The sequence below is a fragment of the Rutidosis leptorrhynchoides genome, chromosome 3, assembly GCF_046630445.1.
Source record: "Rutidosis leptorrhynchoides isolate AG116_Rl617_1_P2 chromosome 3, CSIRO_AGI_Rlap_v1, whole genome shotgun sequence".
Lineage (NCBI taxonomy): Eukaryota > Viridiplantae > Streptophyta > Magnoliopsida > Asterales > Asteraceae > Rutidosis > Rutidosis leptorrhynchoides.
Genome location: NC_092335.1, coordinates 571,185,830 through 571,212,431, shown reverse-complemented (window position 1 = coordinate 571,212,431; position 26,602 = coordinate 571,185,830). Strand labels below are relative to the sequence as shown.

At 32.0% G+C, this 26,602-nt stretch overlaps 3 protein-coding genes across 4 annotated transcripts; all 3 read left to right on the top strand.

Annotated features, from left to right (window-relative positions):
• The first annotated feature begins 12,579 nt into the window (after positions 1 to 12,579).
• LOC139898648 (probable gamma-secretase subunit PEN-2) lies at positions 12,580 to 14,620 on the top strand. The gene is made up of 2 exons (XM_071881406.1): positions 12,580 to 13,011; positions 14,239 to 14,620. Exons 1-2 carry the CDS (start codon positions 12,705 to 12,707, stop codon positions 14,397 to 14,399), a joined length of 468 nt encoding a protein of 155 aa, XP_071737507.1. The 5' UTR covers positions 12,580 to 12,704; the 3' UTR covers positions 14,400 to 14,620.
• Positions 14,621 to 16,178: 1,558 nt separating this feature from the next.
• On the top strand, positions 16,179 to 19,223 carry LOC139898647 (E3 ubiquitin-protein ligase SINAT2-like). Of its 2 annotated transcripts, none has more exons than XM_071881404.1 (4): positions 16,179 to 16,245; positions 17,001 to 17,270; positions 17,897 to 18,283; positions 18,717 to 19,223. In XM_071881404.1, exons 2-4 carry the CDS (start codon positions 17,058 to 17,060, stop codon positions 19,035 to 19,037), a joined length of 921 nt encoding a protein of 306 aa, XP_071737505.1. In that variant the 5' UTR covers positions 16,179 to 16,245; positions 17,001 to 17,057; the 3' UTR covers positions 19,038 to 19,223. The 2 variants fall into 2 exon arrangements, with proteins under 2 accessions (XP_071737505.1, XP_071737506.1); XM_071881405.1 differs by lacking the exon at positions 16,179 to 16,245 and adding an exon at positions 16,688 to 16,813.
• A 1,149-nt stretch (positions 19,224 to 20,372) lies between these two features.
• Positions 20,373 to 22,923, top strand: LOC139902100 (probable protein kinase At2g41970). The gene is made up of 7 exons (XM_071884755.1): positions 20,373 to 20,472; positions 20,582 to 20,838; positions 21,199 to 21,325; positions 21,418 to 21,688; positions 22,166 to 22,298; positions 22,410 to 22,496; positions 22,804 to 22,923. Exons 1-7 carry the CDS (start codon positions 20,373 to 20,375, stop codon positions 22,921 to 22,923), a joined length of 1,095 nt encoding a protein of 364 aa, XP_071740856.1.
• Positions 22,924 to 26,602: the final 3,679 nt, after the last annotated feature.

Below are 26,602 nucleotides of genomic sequence, written 5' to 3'. Positions count from 1 at the left end.
TGTATTCGTCCAGATGGATTAGGACGGGTCATTAAAGGTGGTATCAGAGTGGTGGTCTTAGCGAACCAGGTCTTGCATTAGTGTGTCTAACTGATAGTTGTTTAAATGCATTAGTGGGTCTGGACTTCGACCGTGTCTGCATGTCAAAAGTTTTGCTTATCATTCCGTGTCGAAAATTACCTGCTTATCATTCTTAGGGAATCACTTGCTTATCATTCTTAGTCTAGACATATCTTACTGAATTGATTGCATGAATAGTGTATAGTCAAAAATTCATATCTTAGCGTATCTGCGACTGTAGACTTTGCCTGACAGCTTCCGTAGATTCCTCCATAACTTATGGAATTTTAGTATTATATATGCATATGTAAATTATGTATTGCAGGGTACTAATCTACATCCTATAATCTATTTCTTATCGAAAATCCTTCATCTGATCGTACGAGATGAATCCCTCAACCAGCTCGAATTCCTCGGATTCCGACAGCTATTCCGATATGGAGTTTCACCTAAGCTCCGAAAGCAGTGTTACCAGAATGAATCAACCAATCATCCATCCCCAATTCATTTTATGGGTTCGTAGTCGACTTAATCAATGGAGACGCGCAGAAGGCGATCCCTTCCACTAACCGAATTCACCTCTTGATGAAGAACCTGAAGCACTTACCGGCGAACCTGTTCGTAACACTATTTTCACCCTCATTTCCCGAATATCTCGCCACGACTATATCATAACTCAGATTCTAAACCTTATTCATTCGCCCATTCTTACAGAAAATCATCTCGGGGTAATAAGTCAACGAACTACGCGCCCGAGTTGTAGCCTTGAAAAATATGGGGCAAAATGTACCAGCTTCAACAACATCAACGGCACCAACAGTACCATCAACATCAATACCAGTATCACCAACAACCCAAGTTCAACATCTCACACCTCAACATCTCATTATGTACCTCGAGCATAATCATCAATCTGCGAATCATTCTACATCATTTATCTTCGTTCGACATGGCGATTATGTAATCTCTAATGTTTTAGAGATTATATATTCTTGTTCTAACGGTAAATCAAATAGGTTTAATATCATATTGACTCATTAAATCCATGATTACATCTGAAGAAAATATATATGTATATATATTTTTTCATAAAGACTGTAATTAAAAATTCTTTCGTACAAACTGTTAATGGTGAAAATATTTTAACGGGTAGGTAATACCCGAGGAATATTTAGATTTCACATTAATAAGTACACTGTACATTCTTTCAAATCTAATTCAACAGTCATTTACTATCCTATTTACAACCACTGATATACGTATCCGTTCACCGCAGAATAACCCTTTTCATTCAATTTCATATTTGGATTTTGATCTATCAGAATCCAACAAGTGGCATAATGAAGAAAATATTGGAAAAAAATAAAATTTGTTAGAAACAAACAAATTAACCATGAGAAAAATATGTTAAGAAACCACGCTAACGAAATCCTAGCTAACTGTTCCTAGCTAACTTTTAATTCCGTATTACATTTTATTTATCGCAATTTAATTATCACAATTTTAATTCTCGTAATTTTATTTATCGTCATTTAATTTCTGTTATTTATATTTATTTTACGCACTTTATTTATTGTCATTTAAATACTGTTATTTACGCATTTTAAATATCGGGACACGTATACAAGGTTTTGACATATCATATCGACGCATCTATATATATTATTTGGAATAACCATAGACACTCTATATGCAGTAATGATAGAGTTAGCTATACAGGGTTGAGGTGATTCTCAAATAATATATATACTTTGAGTTGTGATCGAGTCTGAGACATGTACACGGGTCACGATACGTATTAATTAATTCGAATATTATATATTAAACTATATATGAATTGTTGGACTACAAATTATGGACTGCTAACTGTGGACTGTCAACATTGGACAACTATAATGAATTAAAATATTGATTATAACATATGAAACTAAATACCTCTTCAAGCTTGCCACTTGATTTCATCTTAAACCTCACTTGTATCTTAATGATGACAATCTGTGTCTAAACCTTTCATGATCCTTGAAAACACCTCAATCAAGAGGATGAACTAACCGCACTTCATCTACGGGAGAAAAGATTGATGCATATAGTTATGCACCTGAAAAACTCTTGGAATCAGAGTAAACGTTTAACACGTATCTGTGCTAGCTTCTTTGGCGTTGTTATTACCGAAAATAACTTTGCAGTTCCTTTTCAAATTAGCCAATTCTGTCATAGCTCCAGCAGATCAACTTCAATGTTTCATTCGAATAAGCCTTATTATAACATTGATATATAAGTTTCCTTTTGTCAACGTACCGGGGAACCGTTTACATCCCATCACATTAGCAGTAAACTTACCAGTAACTTCATTGATATTTGATTTTTCGAAAAATCATTATATTTATCGAAACCCTATCATCCGCATTTTGTAACGAGAATTACCATACCAATTATCGGGAATCAGCAGTCAATACTTTGAAAACTCGCAGCATGTCTACATCAATAGTTATATGTATATCAGTATATGTATAACATTTATCTCTTATATGATCTTCCATTCTGAAATTCTGAAAAGCACCAGTCTACGAATCAATACTTCGAACTTTGAAAAAGTTGAAGGAAGCAACAAAAAAACTGTAAACGACTTTAACCGTCGAAAGTATGATAATAAAGAAGGGATTGTTGGAAACGCTCAATAGAAAATTTAACACCGAAAAGCGGATTATGCGAAACTATGAAGGAAGCCATGGACAAATCACAAAGACTAAACTTGCCTTCAAAGAATCCAAAGGATTCAGAATCTACTGAAGCCATTAATGAATACCTTGCTCCTGATTCTAAACCTTTAAAGACAAATCTTATTCATCATTCATCGATATTAGAAATTCTAAGATATCATCGTATCTTCCATTATAAATATCCTCGATATTTCTGAAGATATTTTCATAACTATTCTTATCTGAAATTATTTATCTCTTCGCGATATCAGTGTTATATCAGAAAGAAAACTATTTTTGTTTCTAAATTCTAAAATATTCGAATTTAAAATATGAATGTTTTTGAAGTAGTGTGGGAATTGATGCATGAATTAGTATAATATAATGACACTTGATCAACGTGATTATATTACAGTAAGTCATGCTGAGTTTCTAATGGAACATGATGATTCACAGACCATAACGTCATCATGTGCCATTTTACACGACTCTTATATTCTATCTAATCTATAAACATATCAAGAACATATTTTATTGATAGTCCTATCTTTTTCCTTGAATGCTGGTAATTTGACAAGTCAGGTTGTGCTATTACCATTTCTTTCTTAGAACATTAACTATGTTCATTCCGAAATTCATATCTACGAATTCTGGACCATTATTCGCTTGACTTAAAGTCGGGAAGAGAAAACAAAAGGATGGAACTCCATAATATAAAGGAAACAAAGGGAGTGGATTTATAGTGAAATATCCGACAGAGCAATCAAGACAGATTATCGCATTTAACCGAAGAGGATCCTAATTTCTTTAAGTACCGAAGAATCAAATCTTATTACAAAGATTTTCTCTAAATCCCTTGAACTCCGGAAATCAATCAAGTCTACGCCAAAAGATATGACAAGACTTTATTTTCTCATTTCGTTCTTTTGTGATAGCTTCACTCGTACTTTTCACAAAAATCGAATTGTTTTATCCATATTACTCGCCGATGACAAAACTATAAATTTCAACTTGTATGCATCATGAAAACATACTTATTGTTAGTCATGACCATCCTAATCAAATTTCGAGACAAAATTTCTTTAACGGGTAGGTACTGTGACGACCCGGAAATTTCTGACCAAATTTAAACTTAATCTTTATATGTTTCCGACACGATAAGCAAAGTCTGTGATGTTAAGTCTCAAAAAGTTTGAACTGTTGTCATACATTCAATTAACCTTTGACCATTCCCGACGATTCACGAACAATTGTTTGTAAGAAAATGTGTGTGCATATATATATATATATATATATATATATATATATATATATATATATATATATATATATATATATATATATATATATATATATATATATATATGTGTGTGTGTGTGTGTATATAAAAATGTGAAATAATAAAATATAAATTAATCTGTAGAATTAAGTATGTAAAATAATATATAATATAATAAGATTATTATTATAAAGAAACTATACATGAATATATATGATTACTATACATAATTATTATTATATGTAATATATATATATATATATATATATATATATAAAAGATATAAATATTATTTGTTGAAATTTAAAATATCTATTACGAAATAATATAATATAATATAATATATATATATATATATATATATATATATATATATATATATATATATATATATATATAAAACGTTATTAATGTATTCATATTTACATGTATAATATATGATGTAACAATAATATATTAAATGTAATTACAATTTGAAAATATATTTGTATAATATTATTATTACTTTTATTATTATTAATATTAATATCTATATCAGTATTATCAATATCATTATTCTAATATAAAAAGAGAATACATTTAACTTGTTATATCTTTTATATAACTTGTATTATTAGATATTATTATTATTATTAAGAATTATTAATTAATAATATTAATAGGAACCAATACCTTTTATTATTATTAACATTGTTAGTATAATCAGTATTACTAAAATCAGTAAACTATTATAATTATTGTTATTATTATAATAGAATTTATTATTATTATCATTAATATTATTAATATCATTACATACAATATTGTTAATAATTAACATTATACTTGCTGTTAATATTATTATTGTTATTTTTGAAAGTATTATTATTATTATTAGTATATTTATATTTATTAATTATTAGTATTAATTATATATAAATCATATTAAATAATACATATTTGTAGCATCAATATCTGATCTTTTTATTTAAATGATTTGCTGGATTAAATAATATATATATAGAAACGGAATTTATAGAATTCGTACGCCATCACTATCTGATTCATATTTATTTTTGTTTCTTCCTCTTGTTTCGAATAACCTGTCGACATTCTGCAATATTAACCACTTAATCCCTTCACATTATTGATAAAAACTCGTGATTATTCCTCCACCCATATCAATTATTAGATGTTTCAGTTTAAAAAAAAAAGAAATAGAAAAACAAGTACAACCCTGTTCGTTGTAACTTTTAAACAAAACCTCGAATTTGAATTGATTTTAAAAATCTAAATATGTAGAAGGCATCTAATTCAGGTCGTTAATCTTCCTGTAAGTTTTCAGATTTTAATTTGAAGAATTAAAGACGAATTTTGAAGTCAAAGTGTAAATTTTAAAAAGTCAAAGTTTATGTTCTTGAGAAATTCGTTTTTATTTTGATGATTCTGCTAAAATTGATGATTCATAAAGTTCATATGAACAATTTGCAACCTAGTTCATGTTGAACTCATGATCTAAAATAGTCTAAAAATCGAAATCATAATTAGTGTTCATCGTGTCCATCAGGAAGCTGTTACAGCTTTTAAACTTTATTTTTTTTCTTTCTTTCTTGTTTTTCTGTTTTGTTAAATGAATTCACTCATTACTAGTTGCTTCCAGTTTAATTTAACATCTTAATTCAAAACGAAAGCTGGTTGATATGATTATTTGGTTTCCTGTCGATTTTGATTAAGAGAAGAAAATGATGAAACAAAACAGGAAACTAGTTAAATTAATTTAGATCATGAGTTAAGTCAGAAAAGCTGAAATGGTGGAATGGTTAGTGGTGATGTGTATAACCGAGAGGTCTCGTGTTCGAGCCGGGGTCGGGGCATTTTTTTTAAAGAAAGCTTCTAAGGTAGTTTGTTATCATTTTTATTATTATTATTATTATTTCTATTATTATTATTATTATTATTATTATTATTATTATTATTATTATTATTATTATTATTATTATTATTATTATTATTATTATTATTATTATTAATTAATGTTATTATTATGTAAAAATTTATGATAAGACTATTATTAATATTAGTACTTGGTAACAACTTATAATTATTAGTATTATTATTATAATTAATAACATTGGTATTATTATTAACATTATTATTATTGATATAATTATCATTATCAATAAACTAATTAGTAATATTATCATTATTGTTATTATTAGTGTTATAATAATAATTATTATTATTATAGGTACAAGTATTATAATCATTATCAATAATATTATTAAAAGTAATAATAACATTATTATTATTATTATTAGTAACCTTATCATTTTAGTATTAATATCATTAAGATTATTATCATTATGAAAATAATACAAATTATTATTATTTTCATAAATATTAGTATTAGTATTTTTTTATATAAATAATAGAATTGTTAATAATAACATAAGTATTATTATTTGTATTATCACGAGTATTATTATGTAAATTACTAAAATCGGTAACATAACTATTATTAACAGAAAAATTAATATTTTACAAATATAATTATTAATATCATTATTATTATCATTAATAGAATTATTAATATTATTATCTCACTAGTAATATTAAGTATTATAATTACTATCATTCTTACCACTACTAATATTATTTTGGTTTTATTATAAATACTATTATTAATATACAAATGATATATATATATATATATATATATATATATATATATATATATATATATATATATATATATATATATATATATATATGTTAAAAATATATTTAATACATATAAAATAACGGAAATTAATATTTTATATAACAAAATGAATATATGAAATATATATATTATTAATATAAAAAGTATACAACTAATAAATTTATATATATATTGTTCGATTACAACTATATATATTAATAAATAAACAAATGATATAGGTTCGTGAATCCAAGGCCAACCCTACATTTGTTCAATGCCGTCATATGTATTTTTACTACAAAATACAGTATTACGAGTTTCATTTGCTCCATTTTTACATGTTTTTGCAATATATATTTTTGGGACTGAGAATACATGCGCTGCTTTTATAACCGTTTTACGAAATAGACACAAGTAATTGAAACTACATTCTATGGTTGAATGATCGAAGCCGAATATGCCCCTTTTTGCTTGGTAGCCTAAGAATTAGTAAACCGATCTACTAATTGACGCGAATCCTTAAGATATATCTATTGGGCCTAACAAACCCCATCCATGGTTGCGGATGCTTTAGTACTTCGATGTTGTTTTATCATGTCCGATGGATGTCCCGGAATGATAGGGGATATTCTTATATGCATCTTGTTAATGTCGGTTACCAGGTGTTCAATCCATATGAATGATTATTTTTGTTTCTATGCATGGGACGTATTTTTATAAGAAATGGAAATGAAAATCTTGTGGTCTATTAAAATGATGAAAATAATTGATTATAATAAACTAATGAACTCACCAACCTTTTGGTTGACACTTTAAAGCATGTTTATTCTCAGGTATGAAAGAAATCATCCGCTGTGCATTTGCTCATTTTAGAGATATTATTTGGAGTCATTCATGACATATTTCAAAAGACGTTACATTCGAGTCGTTGAGTTCATCAAGAATATTATTAAGTCGATTATAGTTGGATATATTATGAAATGGTATGCATGCCTGTCAATTTTCGATGAAATGAAAGTTTGTCTTTTAAAAACGAATGCAATGTTTGTAAAATGTATCATATAGAGGTCAAATACCTCGCGATGTAACCAAATGTAATGTATTCGTCCAGATGGATTAGGACGGGTCGTTAAACATATGTTCTCTAGGTTGAGATCTACGGTTATTTTGCATTCCAAGTTTCGGTCACATTTCGGTGAATGACCTTATGTGCTGCTAAGGTGAGTTTCATTTGCTCCCTTTTTAATTGCTTTTGCAATCTATATTTTTGGGCTGAGAATACATGCACTTTATTTTAAATGCAATGGATACAAGTACATACTAAATTCTACACTGAGTTTGAACCGAAAATCCCTTAGCTTTGGTAACTAGTAACTGCCGGTTATAAGAACTGGTGGTCGCGAGTAGTTATATATGGATCCATAGGGCTTGACATCCACGTCTGTTCCAGGTATAGAAACCCTAGCCTGAACTATAAAACAGACGTATGCTATTTGAGTTTAGTACACGTTGGATTGCGTGTATTGTACATGTTGGTTGCATATAAGTTAAAACAGGGGTACTTATTATATAGACGTTAAAGTTTAGTTACCAGGGTGCTCAATCTTGTGAAATATTTTGATAAACGTTTCTGGATGAAACAACTGAAATCTTGTGATCCACATTTACATACAGATTATGCGCAACACTAAAACTATGAACTCACCAACCTTTGTGTTGACACTTTTAAGCATGTTTATTCTCAGGTTCTTAGAAGTCTTCCGCTGTTTGCTTATATGTTATACAAGCTATGTTCATGAAGTCATACATGCTTTATTCGAGAAAACGTTGCATTCACAAAATCATCACCATGTATCTTATTTTGACTGCATTATCAACGGATGTAGTATTGAAAACTATTATTTACGGTGATTGTCTATATGTAGAAATCATCAGATGTCGAAAACCTTGGAATTTGATATTTATTAATGGTGTGCCTTTTCAAAAGAATGCAATGTTTACAAAACGTATCATGTAGAGGTCAGTACCTCACTATGAAATCGATGAATGATGTATTCGTCCAAGTGGATTTGGACGGGTCATCACAAAAAAAAAAAAAAAAATTCGAGACCCCATTGAGTTATAATCCTGAAATTGCCACTAGTTGATGGTTAGGTTCTATTTGTTTAGCTCGATTGTTTGTTCACATGTTTATTGTGTTTATTTACTATGCTAGTTTCTTTTCTTCGTTGTCTTGTTTTGTACAATGTTGATATTCAAATCTGTTTATTTATATTATCAGAGATTGTTATTTTTTGTCATAAAAATATATAGTACTATATTACTTTCTCCGTCTTATTTTGATAATTCGGTATTTTTTTTAGCTATCTTAAATTAATAGTTCACTTTCATAAATAGAAAGAATAATAAGGTAGATTTTCTTTATGCCTTTATTTTTTATATATAAAACAAAAAGATAGGTGAAAAAACATCGAATAAAACTGTAAAGTGAAAAAAAAAATGAGATTTCATAAAAGGTAAAGGTGTGTTTTTTGTGGGTCGACACGAAGCCTTATATAACATAACTGTAAATATCAGGGGTTAAACTTACGGGCATTAATATTTTCACCACCATATTTACTAGATCCACCAGACTGTACTAAAATACCCTTAATGATGACTTACAAATATTTCATGTTATAATCAAATAAGAGATAGGGATTTTATCATATTTATCCTTATTAATCTTTAATATCTCGTATTTACCCATTCAAATAAGCAAATATCAAATATACCCTATTTAAACTATTAAACTAATCACATATATCCATTAACTCAAGCCAGCTATAAAATTAAACCTAAAAAACTTGATAATGACCCTCGTGCCCTCGTTCATCGACAATCAATCCCGCCCTTTTTCTTCTCAACGACCCACGATTACCTCCTAAAGGAAACTACATATGGCGAATAACTTCCAAAATCAATCCTATTCATCTGATTCTATCTTCAGTATCAAAGGCTATTCAAGGTGAGAATCGCTATTTTTTTTTATGAAAGTTGTTGATTTGTGTTGGAGGAATCATTATTTGATAAGAGTACTATTTTGATTAGGCTTGTTGATAGTCTGTACACAAAAAAAATTGATATGCGTAATGTATTTTGTGAATGGGTCGTGGTAATACAGCTTCCGCAAGTGGGCTGGAGTAACCAATTGTCACTTGCTATTTAGGACTTTTAATTTAGGGGTTATCACTAAAATACTCATTTTTTCTCACTTTTTTGACTTAGAACCCATAAAAAATAAAAGTTGACAATTTGCCCGCGCAAGGCGCAAGGGCGCAAGGTGCTTGTTTTGCGACCTTGCTTCCCGGTGGACGCAAGGACGCAAGGTGCCTCTTGCGACCTTGCTTCCCGGGGACGCAAGGTCGCAAGGTGCCTCTTGCTCCTGCTTATGTCATGATCAATGTTTTCTTTCAGACATTTCATCAAACACCTTACATGCATTTTACGTGATACGGTTTTTTCGACCCATTTACATATGAATCGTTCTATTTAGGCGAGGGGCAAAATACCTCTAATGCTCTGCTACATCTCGAATCATGATATATGTTACATTAATAAATAAACATATATTATTTAATTCTTATGTTATGCCACAGTTTCATATGTCTTTACACGACATATACATACACTTCAACACTTGGAGGTATTTAATTTTTATGTTTTAGTGATATACCTGGTTATTCTTTTATGTCAATGATTCAATTGTGTTTTGTTTGTTTGATAAGTCAAAAAAAAAAGTCGTACCAGGTAAGATGCACGTAAGGTGTTTGATGAAATGTCTGAAAGAAAACATTAATTATGACATCAGGCAGGAGCAAGAGGCACCTTGCGTCCTTGCGTCCCCAGGAAGCAAGGTCGCAAGAGATACCTTGTGTCTTTGCGTCCACCGGGAAGCAAGGTCGCAAACATGCACCTTGCGCGGGCAATTTGTCAACTTTTATTTTTTATGAGTTCTGAGTCAAAAAAGGAAGAAAAAATGGGTATTTTAGTGATAATTCCTTTAATTTATTGTTTTGCTGTATATATCATAATTTTGTCGAATGAAAATGCCTTGCATTTATAAGAAGTCATCAATAGAAAGAATGTATAATTAATTTATTTTGTAGTATATGGTTACCTTTTTGTAAAAACACAGCGACTCAATCAACATATGATTTTTGTCCTAGACCATTAATGAATTAAATAGATTATGCAAAACCTCATTTAATTTCTCTTATTCAAATTTTACGTTGAGTATGTTTGTGCTTATGCTTAGATGCATCAAGGTGTTGATGATTATTTAGAACCAAGATGGGAGAACATGGCAGAATCACCTGTAATTGAGTATGTTTACACAACTTTGAAGCAAATAAATGAAATGCATCTAGTTTTGGGTATATAAAGGTTTAAATGTGCAAAACATGGCTCTCGGCCTACATTATATGTTGAAAAAATTATATGCAGGTCATATACATACCATTATTTATATATCCGTTTATTGATTATTTAATTAGCCTTATTAGTTTGTGTCATATAATTTTTTAATTAATCAACTTTAACAACTTTTATATGTCTATAAGTTAACCTTCTTATTTAGTTGCAAGTGATATCATCATGTGTCATTTGCTTAGCAGACACTATAATGTTTATTAACAATATCTCTAAGGTAAGTATATTGAGTTATATTTATTATATTACCAAAACAAGTTACCTATTACTTCACAATTTGTAAATGGTCATATGGGTTACAAATGTCTTATAACAGTTAGTGTTGGGCATCGTGATAAGACATGCAAAAATCCACCGCAGGAAGGGTATGATCCATATCAACCATCGACGAGTAAAAGGTGTAACAATTTCTTGTTTCCTTTTATTTACATTTCCAAAAATCGATCATTGAAATTATATGTAATGCTAATACGGGTTTTATTGTTATAGGAGATGTGGAAAGAATACAAGTCGTGAAAGCGGGCATAAATGAAGTAATAGCACTCCAAACATGTCATCCATTCAACAGTTGGTAATTGTTTTTTAATATATACTTGTCTAACAACTATAGGAACTTATACTTGTTGTAGGCCTATTCACTAATACCTTACATCTACATATAGAAATTTTAAGGAACTAAGTATTAAGTATTAAGTATTTACGTTTTTTTATTTCTTTTTGAAAAGCAAAATGAACAATTTTTATGATGACAAATATATCTACATCGTACAAGTCGCATAGCATATGCCTGCACTCGAAAACTAAACCTAACAGCAGCATGGCAGCCTGCATGTAGAGCAGACAAGCTGCGAGAGTGCTAAGGGACTATACAGCCAAACATTTACATGTAAACTATAACATTAAACTAGTTAGCACATGATAAAGATGTTTAATTAGCCGATAACCGTTCTTGTGTTTGAAGGTAAAATATAAATGCTCGAACTGATTACCATTGATGCCACACGAATTGTTTGATGTTCATATCCAAGTAATAACATAAAGTAGTTTCACTAATTGTTATTTTTTATCACACACATGAAGGATGAATTATTTAGAAGGCATGAAGGATAAATTATTTAGAAGACATGAGTTGGAGTGGTTGATCAGCGAAGAAGATACGTTTTGGTTGTTTGGAAATGAAATGAAAGACTAATAGTTGTTATCCGCTAGGAAATATCAAGGGCAAAAATGGAATTTTAATTATGTTTAAGTGGTTTTAGTATTTTTTTAAATGAAATGGGTATATTTGATATTATAGTATTTATTTGAATATATATGTAATTTTAGTACTTAATAGGGGGATATATGTTATTGACCCGAAGAGATTGTTGGAATAACCACACCATCAGAATAAAAGTTGATTTTGGAAATATTAACTCCCTAAACTTTAAACTTTCTTACCTTTTTCCATGTTTGTCAATACATAGATACCGAACAGAGAACGGATAGTAGATTCACAGAATTCAAGAAATTGAGAATGGAGAGAGCATCAGATGAAGACGTAACCCCCTCAGAATCAGCCGGACTAATCACCCCCATTCCCCATCATCAAAACCCTAACCCTAACCCTAATTCCAACATCATTTCATCATCATCATCATCATCAAGACCAGAATGGCCAACAATCGACGGACCATTAGGTCTATCTGAACAAGATTCAGTAGCTCAAGCTCGTAAATTCTTCGCATTCGGATTCGTTTTACTACCATTATTATGGGCCGTTAATTGTTACTACTTTTGGCCTGTTCTTCGTAACTCTCGATCCTTTCCCCGTATTCGCCCCTGTAAGTCTCAATTATTTATGACGTCATCTACTTTGATAATGTGTGGAATTTTCTTATTGTTAATGATAATGATGAATTCTGTCGATTCTATGATTATTTTGATGATTGTGTATGTATGTATGACATCTGCTAGGGCACAAACGCGTTGTCTCTTATGTAAATTAGGGTTTCAAAGTTTTTTTATATCCAGTGGAAAATGAATCAGTTTTGCTAATGTAAATTAACCTCGTTTCACATATAAAATGCAGGTTCCGATAAGAACTCAAATATCAGTAAGAATTGTAGGAATTAACTTGGAGTAATCAATCTAAATAAGTAGTTATAATTATTATTTGGATGTGTACTTCATCTAAATTTTGTATGTGGATCCTGAATGATTGGTCCAGTTTTGTTCATAGGGTCCTTACTTACATTTATGTAGTATTTGTTTGATCCTGATTCTATAAGTTGTGGCAAAATAATTGTTGCTTCTCTACAATTAAGTATATGCTACATGATTTGTGGCATTTAGGCTTGTGTGCTTGTTACATATGGGATATTATAGGACAAAAAGGTGTAGTTAATTAGGAAACGTGATAAACGTTTTTTGGACGCTCCTCAAACTTGAAGATGTTTAGCATGTTTGTGGAATTGCTATGTAGTTTTCATTAATGATTTAACTTCACTTTTTGTTTTTGTTGTTGAGCTATAGTATTAGTATGATGTTAAAGGTGAAATGAAAAAGAAGAGAACTAAGAGTTTAGGGAACTAGTTTATAAACTGTAGAATCTCTTGTGCTTCACGCGCAAGTTGTTCGCCATCTACAAAGAAATTATATGCATGTTGAATTTATGATATGCGTGTTATTGGGCACAAATGGCTATGTTTTAGATGCTGAATAACGTTACTAAGTACATGACTGAACCATACCATTACAATCCTTAATACAAAAGAAAATAGATTTGTGGTTCTACTCAAACCTAATACCAGTGTAGACTAGAATTTGAATCATCCATAGTATAAAGCTAGTGAAGAGAAAAGATATCTTTTCTTTTATACCTAGTGAGGTTGGAGATTTGAGTTTAATTGAGTTAAATTAACTGCATTTTACAAGTGAAAACCAAACTACTATGTGCGTTAATAATGAGACCAATGACATAAGTTAAAACTATGTAATTGGGAGTTAGAATTACTCCTATATTAAATTATTGACCTTTATGTTAAAACTCTGTTTTGTGCTGTATGTAGATGTTGTAGGTTCAGCAATTGGATTCTTGGTATTTTCAGCCATGCTAGGTTCGTGGGCCCTCACCTTCACCATTGGAGGGGAACGTCTTTTTGGCCATACCTGGGATGAACTGGTAATGTACAATGTTGCTGATCGATACGCGTTGACAAGTTTGATGTAGTTGATTATTGTTTAGAAGTTGTTTGAAATCTGGAATGGAAATGTGAATGTAGTAAAATGTGAATGTTTATGTATAATTTGGTCTCATTTCAAATACTAGATCTAATGGATACGAGCCTTGTTATACTTTTTCCGAACAGATACTGGAAAAATTGTGTAGCTTGTTGAAATCTTCTAAACAATGAATTACCAGTCTTAAAGTGGACTATTAAACAAATATTTTATATGACATAATATTTGTGATTGCATATATGAGGTTATGTTGATGCTCATATACTAAACCTAGAAAACTACTGTAGTATTTTGTGATACGGCTTGGGACCTAACCGTTAAAAATTGCTAACGCTGACGCTTATATTGTTAGTAATCTTGGCCCCATTTCATCATATTTCAATAATACTCGCAGGATCAAATGTGGTTTGAACTTGATAATAAAATGCTTAAATGATCCTGGTACGTCTATGGTTTATTTTACTTCAGATAACACTAGCAATGAGCTATATAAATTTCTTTTAACTTAGAAAGTTCTTAAAAACTCAATATAATTTTGTGGTGATGATTATTATTGTTCATATTGTCTTAGCATTACCTTGCAAGTTGAGAGGTAAGAATAAAACCTGCAGTTTCTTACAAAACTTGCATTATTTTTCATGTGATAAATTTAATGCAAATGCAATTCAGAAAGACCAATGCAATAAATGTGCATATGTAGTAAATGGGTCTAGAAAGATTGTAAGGGGTGACTGGTGAGCCTGAGCCTGAGCCTGAGCATGACCAGAGCAAGTGTGAACTGGCCACATTCATATGGTAGAAGGAGCATTCACTTGCACGGTGTTAATATTTTTTCTAACATCATTTTTAATATCTTCAATAATAATATATAATATGCATTAATAAGTTGTATTGTGGTGAATATATTAAAAATTAAGTAAATATATCATGAAAGGCCTTCGTATGCCCAAACTTGACGTCTACAAGATTGTTTTTTTTTTCTTTTCTAACAACAGTATCACTCAAGAAGGACTAAACCGACCACGCGTTCATTTTCTGCAGTTGCAACGTCTAAATCAAATTTTATCACTTATATATTTCGGCTAAATAGACCTCGATATAAATATAGATTTGAATCTAATTCGTTAATTATGTTATCACTTATACATTTTGGCTCTCGCTATTTGCATCTATTATTTTATTATTGAAAAGATAAATAACTTGAAATTGATATTTTCACCATAACTTTTACTATATCCACCTAAATGTTTTAAAATACCGTTAATGATGGCTTACACAAAAATTCGAAAGGGTATTTTTGAAATAAAAGTATCTAATAATGGTGGAATAATAAGTTTTGAAAGTGAAAACATCACCTAAAGGGGACTTAACCACCTTCGTGATTATTTTTCATGTACGCACGCACTTTCGGAAAAAAAATTCGAATCGCATTGCAAGAACCAGATCCTTAAACCATCCAGAGAAGTAGACGGACTGAGTTTGAATCCTGAATAGATTCGTGAGAAAACCCCTTCAGAGTTAATCTGGAGCTCCATATTTTAGGTAGATTAATTAAGAAGGTGAGCTGAGCGAAGCTCGAACTCATGACCTCAACCTTAGCCTCAAACACAAGGAATGAGTATACCGTTATTCATCTACCACTCACGAGTAATTAACAAATTTCATAAATTTGAATGATAAATTTTGAAGGACCATCTGTGTAACTTTCTTAATACAGGGCTTATATTTTCAAGATTTGATGGATGGAGACAGTAAATAAAAATGGCGACTCTTTCTTAAATTTACCGCTTGATAAGATTTAACATTTGGACACTCTGCTTCAGAATCTCAACTGGGTATATCTCTTTTCCTTCATTTTGTGTTTTTGATTGGAACAAAGGGTTCCAGGTTTTGAAATCCTATCAGATCAATTTCGGTCTTGTATTGGGTTTTTGATTAGTTAAATGGTCTTTGTTATTTTAATATAAGATAATAATTCTAAGCTAAAATGTAAATGGGTCTTATTTTTGATTTTAAAGATCTTTTCTTTTTCAAATGAGTATTTAAGGGCTTAAAAGAAAAAGCACAAATTCTTGAATTTTGTTTGAAAATTGATTATAAAGTTTCAATCTTTATCTCTATTTACAACTTATTTGAGTTTAATCCTGGGATAAGTTGGGTACTTAACTGAATAAATGTTTGTTCCATTGAAATTTAGTTTTTAGGGTTTTTGAAATTTCAGTTGATGTAATGGAAGCTACTGTTTTTTTTTTTTTTTTTTTTTTTTTTTTATGCGAGTATGTGGATGACTTGATTGTATATGAGCTGTTTTAGGAAAGAAATGTGTTTAAATTAATGGGTTTTGCCTGCTTTCTTGGTGCCTTGCCAAATGCAGAATATTTGGTAGTTTGGTTTCATATTTCGGTATCTTTCTTGTTGAACTATCATTTTTCTGCTTGTTGTTTCTGTTTTTTTATGTAACACATAATTCATATCTCAATTATTAAGTTTATCAGTTGATATATGTCTATTTACATTAGCTTCATATCATAAATTATAAACCTCATTGTAAGAAGTTCTTAAAGTTTGCTTGTGTATCGTGTTTTAACAGTAACTGCCGATGCTTTTTCATGATGTTTTAAGTATTACGAAGATTTATAAATATTAAATGGCTCGAGGTGGTGATAGTAAAGAAGTTATCGAATCTCATTCTAGATATTTAAGGTACGATGTAGTAACTACAAAGTCAGATAGAACCAACCTTATTACAAAAACAACAATTAGGGCAACTGAAAAACATGCTACACCTTCAACAAATTGTATGTACGAGCTTCTTGAATGCCCGATTTGCACCAAGTTAATGTACCCTCCAATTCATCAGGTTTATTCTGCAACTCACTTGATATATCCTCATTTAATAATTTAAATTAAGTTTGATTACATTTCATATTATCTCTTTGTGGTAATATGTGGTTAAGTAGGCTAGTATACGTGTTTGTTAAATGTATTCAACACGTTTCTATACTTCCATTTCATTAACCATCCCTACTTTTTGCTCAACTTATCTATCAAGTTCTTAAATAATTCTTGAACCAAAAATCAAATATCTCATTATTAAATTAATCAATACCAAATACTTACGTAAAAAATTACGTTTAAACACCACCAATTAATATTGTCAATTGTTCTTTTGACGTCACCAAGGTTGCAAATCTCACTACTACTCGGGGAGTACTCAGACGGGACATTTTAGGGAGTATTCATCAACTGGGGGAGTACTCGGATGTTGATAAAGTTTGACTTTGACCCATTTTGACTGGGTTACGACAGATTTGGAATGTTTTTCTGAGTAATCCCGAGTTCTGGCCGATTTCCAAGTAACCCCGAGTTTTGGCTGAGTTTGACCAAGTTTGACCGAGTACTCTTAGAGTTGCAAAAACCGAGTACTCGCTGAGTAATCCTGACTTTGACCCATTTTTAAGTAGTACTAACATGTCCATTATACAGTGCCCAAATGGCCATACTTTGTGCTTAAATTGCAAATCAAGAATTAACAATTATTGCCCAACGTGCAATTTTGAGCTCGGTAACATACGGTGTTTAGCGTTGGAGAAAGCGGCAGAATCTTTAAATCTTCCTTGCAGACACCAAACTTTCGGTTGCCGTCATATTTCTCCTTATTATAACAAACTAAAGCACGAACAAAATTGTCGATTTCGCCCTTACAATTGTCCTTATGCGGGATCCGAATGTATAGTCACAGGAGATATTCCAAGTCTCGTTGCACATTTGAAAAATGATCATAGTGTTGATATGCATGATGGATGCACGTTCAATCATCGATATGTCAAATCTAACCCGCATGAAGTTGAAAAAGCAATTTGGATGTTAACTGTAAGTTTCTACATCCCACCATGAATATTTAGTTTGTGTTAATTTACTATAGATTTTAATTTAATTTTCAATTTCTATTTCGATGATCATGAATGCACATATGAAATTTGTATGAATCTTTGTTGATATTTAACTACAGAGTAATTAAAATCTCATCTTATCAATAGTTTTCATAGAATATAGATGATACTACGTTAGGGAGTACAGTATTTGTTTAACGTCCGTCAGTGCGAGGGACTATATAAGCAAGATTTGCATACCACAGGGACTATCCTAGTAAAAAAAACTATAGGGACTAAATCAACAATTTTGAACAAACCACAAGGACTATTTTAGTAATTTTGTCCGTAGTTAATTCTCATCAATTTTGAAACTAAGAAACTAGTTCTGTTGACCAAAAAAAGTCAAACTTACGGTTTTGATCACCGCGTAGGTATTTAACTGCTACGGAAGACAGTTCTGTTTGCATTTCGAAGCGTTTCAACTGGGGACGACTCCGGTTTACATATCATTTTTACGATTCTTGGGCGAGGACAGTGAAGCCAAGGATTACAGCTACTCACTTGAAGTTGGAGGGTATGGGCGTAAATTAACGTGGCAGGGGGTCCCACGAAGTATCCGTGACAGTCACCAAAAGATTCGTGACTGTCAAGATGGTTTAGTTATTCCCAGGAAGCTAGCTCTCTTATTTTCAGGTGGAAACAGAAAAGAACTCAAATTACGAGTTATAGGGCGTATATGGAAACAACAGTAAGTCAAAAGGTTCGATATATCTAATACGATATATATGCGATTATGCTTGTTTTTTTTATGGCATATATGGGTTTGAATCTATGATGGGGCTTTATGGTCTCTAGATTTAGAGAATTGTTATTCTTATGTGAAACTAAAAGAATATTGTTATTATGTTAGGTGCGAGGTGAAAGTAAGATGTGTTGTTTTTGATATGTCTATGATGTTGTGAAATATTCATTTGAATCCAACAATTTGCTTAAAATTCAAGGGATCAATCAGAGCGCGATAATCACTTGTTCTTACACGTAGTCAAAACTATTCCAAAATGTGGTTTACATTTGATTGATTTCTTAAACCCTAAACTCTAATTTAGGTCAAATGAGAACGAGGCAAATGGCTAGGGAACACGTTAAACGCTCATGGAAATACTGTTTTCGTACACCAGAGGCATAGTTAACATTACTTGAACAACACTTGAAAAAAGGTGTTTGAGGATACTTATTCTCAACCAACGTGATAAACATGTACTTAACAAGTGATTAATAACACAATTTTGTATTTAATATTTTTTTAGCAGAATAACGAACATCAATGATTAATCAATTGGGAGTGACTTGAGACTAGGTTTTGAATCAATGGACAAGACATTATTGACATCGTTACAATATTAATGTTACTACAAATAAATTAAAATGACTAGAGGGTACTATAGCCTATAGATGAAAAAAATTCTGATAATAATATTCTTCTATTTACGAAAATAAAATAACTATAACTACTCCGTAAAAAACTTCGAAAAGGTACGTAGACCCATGCCGATATACTGTAACCCGAAACATAAACATATTTCCCATTGATCCGGGTTGATTGTTTTGATTCATCATTGGGGAGAAAAAAAAATCCCAAAAATATTTCTACTCAAATCAAATCCTTAATTAAAATATTTATTATTATTATATGTACTTCTTCTCCCTTTGATCCCTCAATAACCTTTGCTTCCCTTGATGTTTGCATGTTGTCATTAACTTATGATTGTCAGGTAATTAATTTATTATCATCTCTATTTATCATTTACACATATTCATTTGATAGTTTTGTGGCATTTTATGGCATTTCTCTGTTTAATTCTTATATTTTAAGCTTTTTAATTGCAATCCCTCATTGTGTGCATGAAACAAACTAAACAAATTTGTTCTTTTCATGGATTTTGATGTTTGATCGCGGTTTCGAATTTGTTAACAATGCAGGAATTCTTCTGCGTAAAATCTTTGACAAAACAATATTGTCGGATATACATACGTACAGCTAAATATCGGCACATATATTGTTAAATTGTTATGCTCGTGTCATTATAATGTTCTCATGTTGTGGAGGTGCGAAAGAAGACTCCGTTCACGATTCAAACTCAAGTAAAGCTAAAACAGCTCCACCTCGAGGTGCCGCTTATGGAGGAAGTAAGAAGTATCATTCTTACATATTGTATACATATGTTAACCCTTAATTATTACTAAAATGTTTAGTTGATGTTTTATTACATTAACATAATTGTGATGCTTGTTTTAGGTAATATTCAAGGAGACCCGAGGAGTGGCGGAGCAGCTAGAAGTGGTGCCCCGCAAAAAGCATTACCAATTGAAGCGCCAAAATTGTCATTGGCTGAATTGAATAAGATGACTAGTAATTTTGGTTCTCGTGCTTTTATTGGAGATGGTTCGTATTGTCAAGTTTACTACGGAAAACTAAGCGATGGACAAGAAGCGATAATAAAAAAGTTGGATACCGGTTCTTCACCAGAGCCTGACATTGAATTTACGAACCAGGTGAGTAGTGGCAGATGGAGGATTTTCTTTTCGACGGGTGCAAAACCTTTTGAATTTTGAAAAAGAAAAGAAAAAAAAAACAGGGGTAAAATGTCAAATATTAACAATATAAATACACTAAGCGTTGACTTTAACATATAAATACACCAGAATGAATTCGATCGTCGGGGGCGGCAGACCCCGGCTGTCCCTTCTTAGCACCGCCCGTGCAGGTGAGACTTTTGGTATTACAAAAGGGTAGTAATCTGTGCACAACTAGATTAGATTAAATCCATACACTGCTTTAGAAGGTTGTACAGTACAACATTATAATGCACGTTTAGACCAGAAGATTCATATATATTTGTTGATGGTATGCAGTTATCAGTAGTTTCGAGACTTAAAAATGAGTTCTTTGTTGAGTTGCTTGGCTATTGCTTGGAAGAAAACAACCGAATCTTGGTATATCAGTATGCGCCCATGGGTTCTTTGCATGATGTACTACACGGTACACACAACTAATCTTTAAATTAGCAGTTTGACCCTTTACTTGGTTTTCAAACTTTACGATTCTTAGGGTTCGTTTTTTGGCGATTGTAGGTAAAAAGGGTGTAGAAGGAGCTGCACCTGGTCCACTTCTAACTTGGCCTCAAAGAGCTAAAATTGCTTATGGTGCAGCAAGAGGTCTTGAATATTTACATGATAAGATTCAACCTCCTATCATTCATCGTGATATTCGTTCCAGCAATGTCCTACTTTTCGATGATTTTCAATCCAAAATAGCAGATTTTAACTTGAGTAATCCTTCTGATACGGCGGCTCACTTGCATTCAACAAGAGTTCTAGGGACTTTTGGCTACCATGCTCCAGAGTACGTCTTGATCTTATTTTTCCTACAGGGTTCGGGGTGTGTGTGTGTGTGTGTGTGTGTGTGTGTGTGTGTGTGAAAGCCCGTTTAGCCTCACGAGCTTAAACGAGCTCGACATCTGAAGCTCGAGCTCGTTTGCTAAACGAGCCCTATCTTAAGCTCAAACTCGGGCTTGAGCTTATTTAGGCTTGGCTCGAATCGAGTTTTTAATGAGCCGACTCGAGTAGCTTGGCTCATTTACGGGACTACATGGTCAAAACACGTTTCGTTTTAAATGGGTTATTTCATTTTAGTTGAGTTGCTAGAGAAAGAACAACTCAGATTGACATATTTTTATATAAATTGGTTTATTTTTACATCCCATATATTTCCTATCAAATGTTCAACAAACAACGAATATTATTTATTTTTTAGCAGATTCTTTTTATAGTTTGCGAAAGAATACGATGAAATTGAGCTATTATTTCGGTTTTGATATAGGTACGCGATGACAGGGCAAATAAGTCAGAAGAGTGATGTTTACAGTTTAGGGGTTGTTCTTTTAGAACTTTTAACAGGAAGGAAACCTGTGGATCATACGTTGCCCAAAGGAGAACAGAGTCTTGTTACGTGGGTATGTTTTTGTTACTAATAATAATCCTTTCGAAACTTTTATTTATATTGCAGCAATATATTTTTTATTAATCTATGAGTCAAATTAACCGTTGAAATTTTCGTGTTACAGGCAACCCCAAGATTGAGTGAGGATAAAGTAAAGCAATGTGTGGATCCAAAGTTAAATGATGATTATCCCCCAAAGGCAGTTGCTAAGGTGTACTTCATATTACTCTCCTATTTAAAGTTGTATTCTTAATTGTTACTGATGTAATTAAGTTTTCACATAGAGATTGTATACATTACTAGACGTGGCAAGATGGGCGGGTTGAGTAAAAAGATCAAAATGGGTCAGGTTTTAACACATTATACTTAATCTGGGTAATCAACTTTTACTTTTTCAAACTGAGACAAATAGTTCATGGAGATAATTTGTTGATTTGACCATACGACCCGTTTGAGATTATACACAACCCAAATATACACTTGCTTACTAAATTATTGTTGGTTATCTATGTACTTAGTTGGCTGCAGTAGCTGCACTTTGTATCCAATATGAGGCAGATTATCGGCCAAATATGACGATTGTTGTGAAAGCTCTTCGGGCCCTTGTCAATGCCAGACCAGCACGTACCGAGCCTTAGCATAGCAACGGGCCAGAACTGTATTTGTATAGAATGGTGTCGGTGTTGCATTGCTAAGCACATGGTCTGAAAAGTAACACTTATAAGGACCAGTTAATTTTGAGCCTGTAAAGCACACTTATTCAAAATATATTTTTGTTTTGTTTGGCATCTATTGTCTTTTTGAGTATTTGTTACAGATTTTTTATTTCATATTTGGTCATGATTTTTTGTTACAGAATGTGTTAATTTGGGCGGTGTGTTAGTTATCCCAACTGGGTCAAACGTGGCTCATAGTTTATTTGGTTATTGTAAAACAACCAGTTAAAATACTTGTACAGTGTTTCAGATTTCAGATCACTTTTGTAATCATATTGTTAATTCACACATGCATAATATTGCTAAAAAGTATGTAATCATTTAGTGAGCCAACAATCAACCAAATTAACTAAAACCGAAAATATACATGTTGCCTATTTTTGTTGGGACATGCCTTCATAATACTCAAATGTAGACAAATACAAAGAGTAAAAAACACCAAAAACTCCATGGACTACATTTTAATAATATGCTTTTTCTTCTTTGGGAACCAGGATCAACCTTACTCTAGATACCAATTGGTTTTAGAGTACTAGAGAACTCTTGAGCTTATATGCAGGACATGTTGGTGGACCTAAATCGATCATACAAATGGTATCAGAGCGGGGTGGCACGGATGTATAATTGTGGCAGCGGGTGTTCAAACCGAGATGACTGTGGACGTGACCAGGGAGGTCGGGGGTCCGGGAAAAGTCGAGATGGTGTTGAACGGGTTTCGGGGATAAAAAGTCACGTTATATGATACAAGTGCATGAATAAACTGATTAAGGGGTGATTGTTGGAGATCATCAGTTTGTGTGAGTCCCACATCGAAAGTAGAAAGAAACAAATGCTTGTATATAAGCTTAGGGAACCTCCATCTATCACCAATTTGTTTTAGAGTATTAGGGGAACTCGTGAGCTTATATGCAGGATACGTCGGTGGACCTAAATCGATCCTACAATTTTGTCAAACTAATCGTCATATTTACATTTCGCGTGTTTAAGGATTCATCTAATTAATTCTTTTGGTCAAGTTTCTGTATGATCGAGTGACATATATTAATAACCATTTAGTGAGTTTTGTAGCCTCTGATAAGGGCTTTACAATGAACTAAGATTTTGATTGGTGCAAAGTTAAAGTCGATTGCTTGCAACTTGTCCCACATAAGAGTGGAAATAAAGTTAGAAGAGGGTCATAAGTATTAGACTATTATATGAAAATGTGATAAACAAAACTATCTATAATTATAACTAACCCAAAAAACCGCAAACCAATCAAACTAAACAAACTGAGCTAAATCGAGCTAAACACGAAGGAATAAAGAATCTAACTATATAAACTATCAAACCAAACAGACAAAGTATTACAACAAAGAGCCGAGACAAACCGATCATCTTTTAAGCTCCGCCTTCTTCAACTTACCATATATCATTTACTAGCGTATTCTATAAATACTGTTATAGAATGAAATCCCGTGATGATTATATTATCACAATGAGGTATTTATAGAGTACATAATTCCCAAACCTAGATAAACCATTGTTGGTCCCTTGATTAACAAAAGGAGTATTGTAAGAGGAGGAGGGGGGGTTTGAATATAATCCTTTTTAATTACACAAGTTAAGTAGCAGTTATATGTATTCAAGCAAGTAATTAAATAAGAGTCTTGGGTAATTTTCAAAGTTATTCTTTTATTGATATAAATTCCAAAGAATCACAACTGTTCGATAGCGGAATAAACATTTGGTTGATACAGATTACACCTAGATATAACTAAGAGGTTATCTTAAAAGCTATTACACAATTGGACTCTATTTAATCAAACCCACACAACTAAATATTACAATAGTGAATGCTTCTATTTAGAGTGGTCCTAATATCCATGTAATTGATCTATTGTTCACTGGTACATAGGATGTTTGTACTTGTGGGGACAACTGCATCAGAGACAGTGCTCTCTTCTTTCCTCTTTGGTAGCTATTTGCAGGAACACCTCAATTCGGTTTGGCACTACTATTTGAATAAATAAATAGAATGTTGGGTTCCCTAGGTGTTGACAAAGTGTTACACATGTCTGCACATGCGTTAAACTTCTGCATTCTCACGTGGTCTTGTAAGGTCACTTGTCAGTCGGCGACACGTGTCCTTTTATGCTCAACTTTGTTTTCGACTTCTGTTGAATAGTACAATTGATGTAGACCACACAGGAAACCATTATGCTTGTAGTGGAGCATAATTGTCTAAGTGTTATATGCTGCTACCAGCCATGCTGGTTCTTCTTTACTAGTTCACTCGATCTTCATAATTTGCTGGGTATACATCTTGTGTTGATTGAAGAACTGTCTACCTTGTGCTGGTAGACCAGGCATCATACTAAGACACTTGACACAGCAACAAATGCTGTCTATACATAAATAAACCTATGCTGCCTGCACATAACCTTTTAGTCTACATAATTGTTGTTTTGTCATAATTAAATCCCTAATTATTTTGGGGACTCAACAACCCTAATGGACCCTAAGCCCACATACGGACTCGGGCCTTATTATCGTCTAACATTACCGTCTCTTGCAAAATCATATTTCCTGACCGATTCTCGATCGATCTTGTATGATAAAACGTTGGAGGACCTGTCTTCAATTATTGTTCCTTCACTTGTTCCTCTTGCTGGTTCTGCATATATCATATGTTGGTCATGAAGTAACCTTGAATCTTGAACTATCTTGTGTCGATAGTGAAGGCAACACAACAAAACACTTAAACACAACATATAATGCTATGCTGGCCTACACATTACAACTAGTGTTTACAATCATGTTTTGTCATAGTTAAATCCTTAATTATGTAGGGGACTCAACAATAACATAACGGAAATTTATTTGTCGATATAAATGCAAGATACAGACTAACTTTGTTCACGTCGTTCATTGTGTGCAGATCTTGATTGATACTCATGAACTTGAGAACACTACATAACAAACTGTTTGAGAAATGTGTTTTCACCGAGTTCTGACATCAAGTAATATATAATCAAGTAACATATATTGATAATTATTTAGTGGGTTTTATAATCAAGAGCCTTACAACGAAGTAAGACTTGTTCAAAACGGAATAACGGTGAATGAGATATTGAATTTCCAATTTGGTTGATTGGTACAAAATTGAAGTGAATTGCTTCAACATTCCCATGTATGAGTAAGTATAAAGTTAGAAGACGGTTATAAGGGTGCTCCCAATGGTGAAGTTCCTCCTTCCCAGGACTAGCCGCCACATCAGCACTTCTCAACGGAATAACGGTGAATGAGATATTGAATTTCCAATTTGGTTGATTGGTACAAAATTGAAGTGAATTGCTTCAACTTTCCCATGTAGGAGTAAGTATAAAGTTAGAAGACGGTTATAAGGGTGCTCCCAATGGTGAAGTTCCTCTTTCCCAGGACTAGCCGCCATATCAGCACTTTCTTTTCAGGATTAACCCAGGACCAAACACTATCAACAATGACATATTTCCTCAAATAAATTGGGACCTACTATATTAATTAATTAATTAATTAAATGTACAATTAAAGAAGTAAAAGGTACCACACAATATAACATAATCCTCCGTCCACGAATATG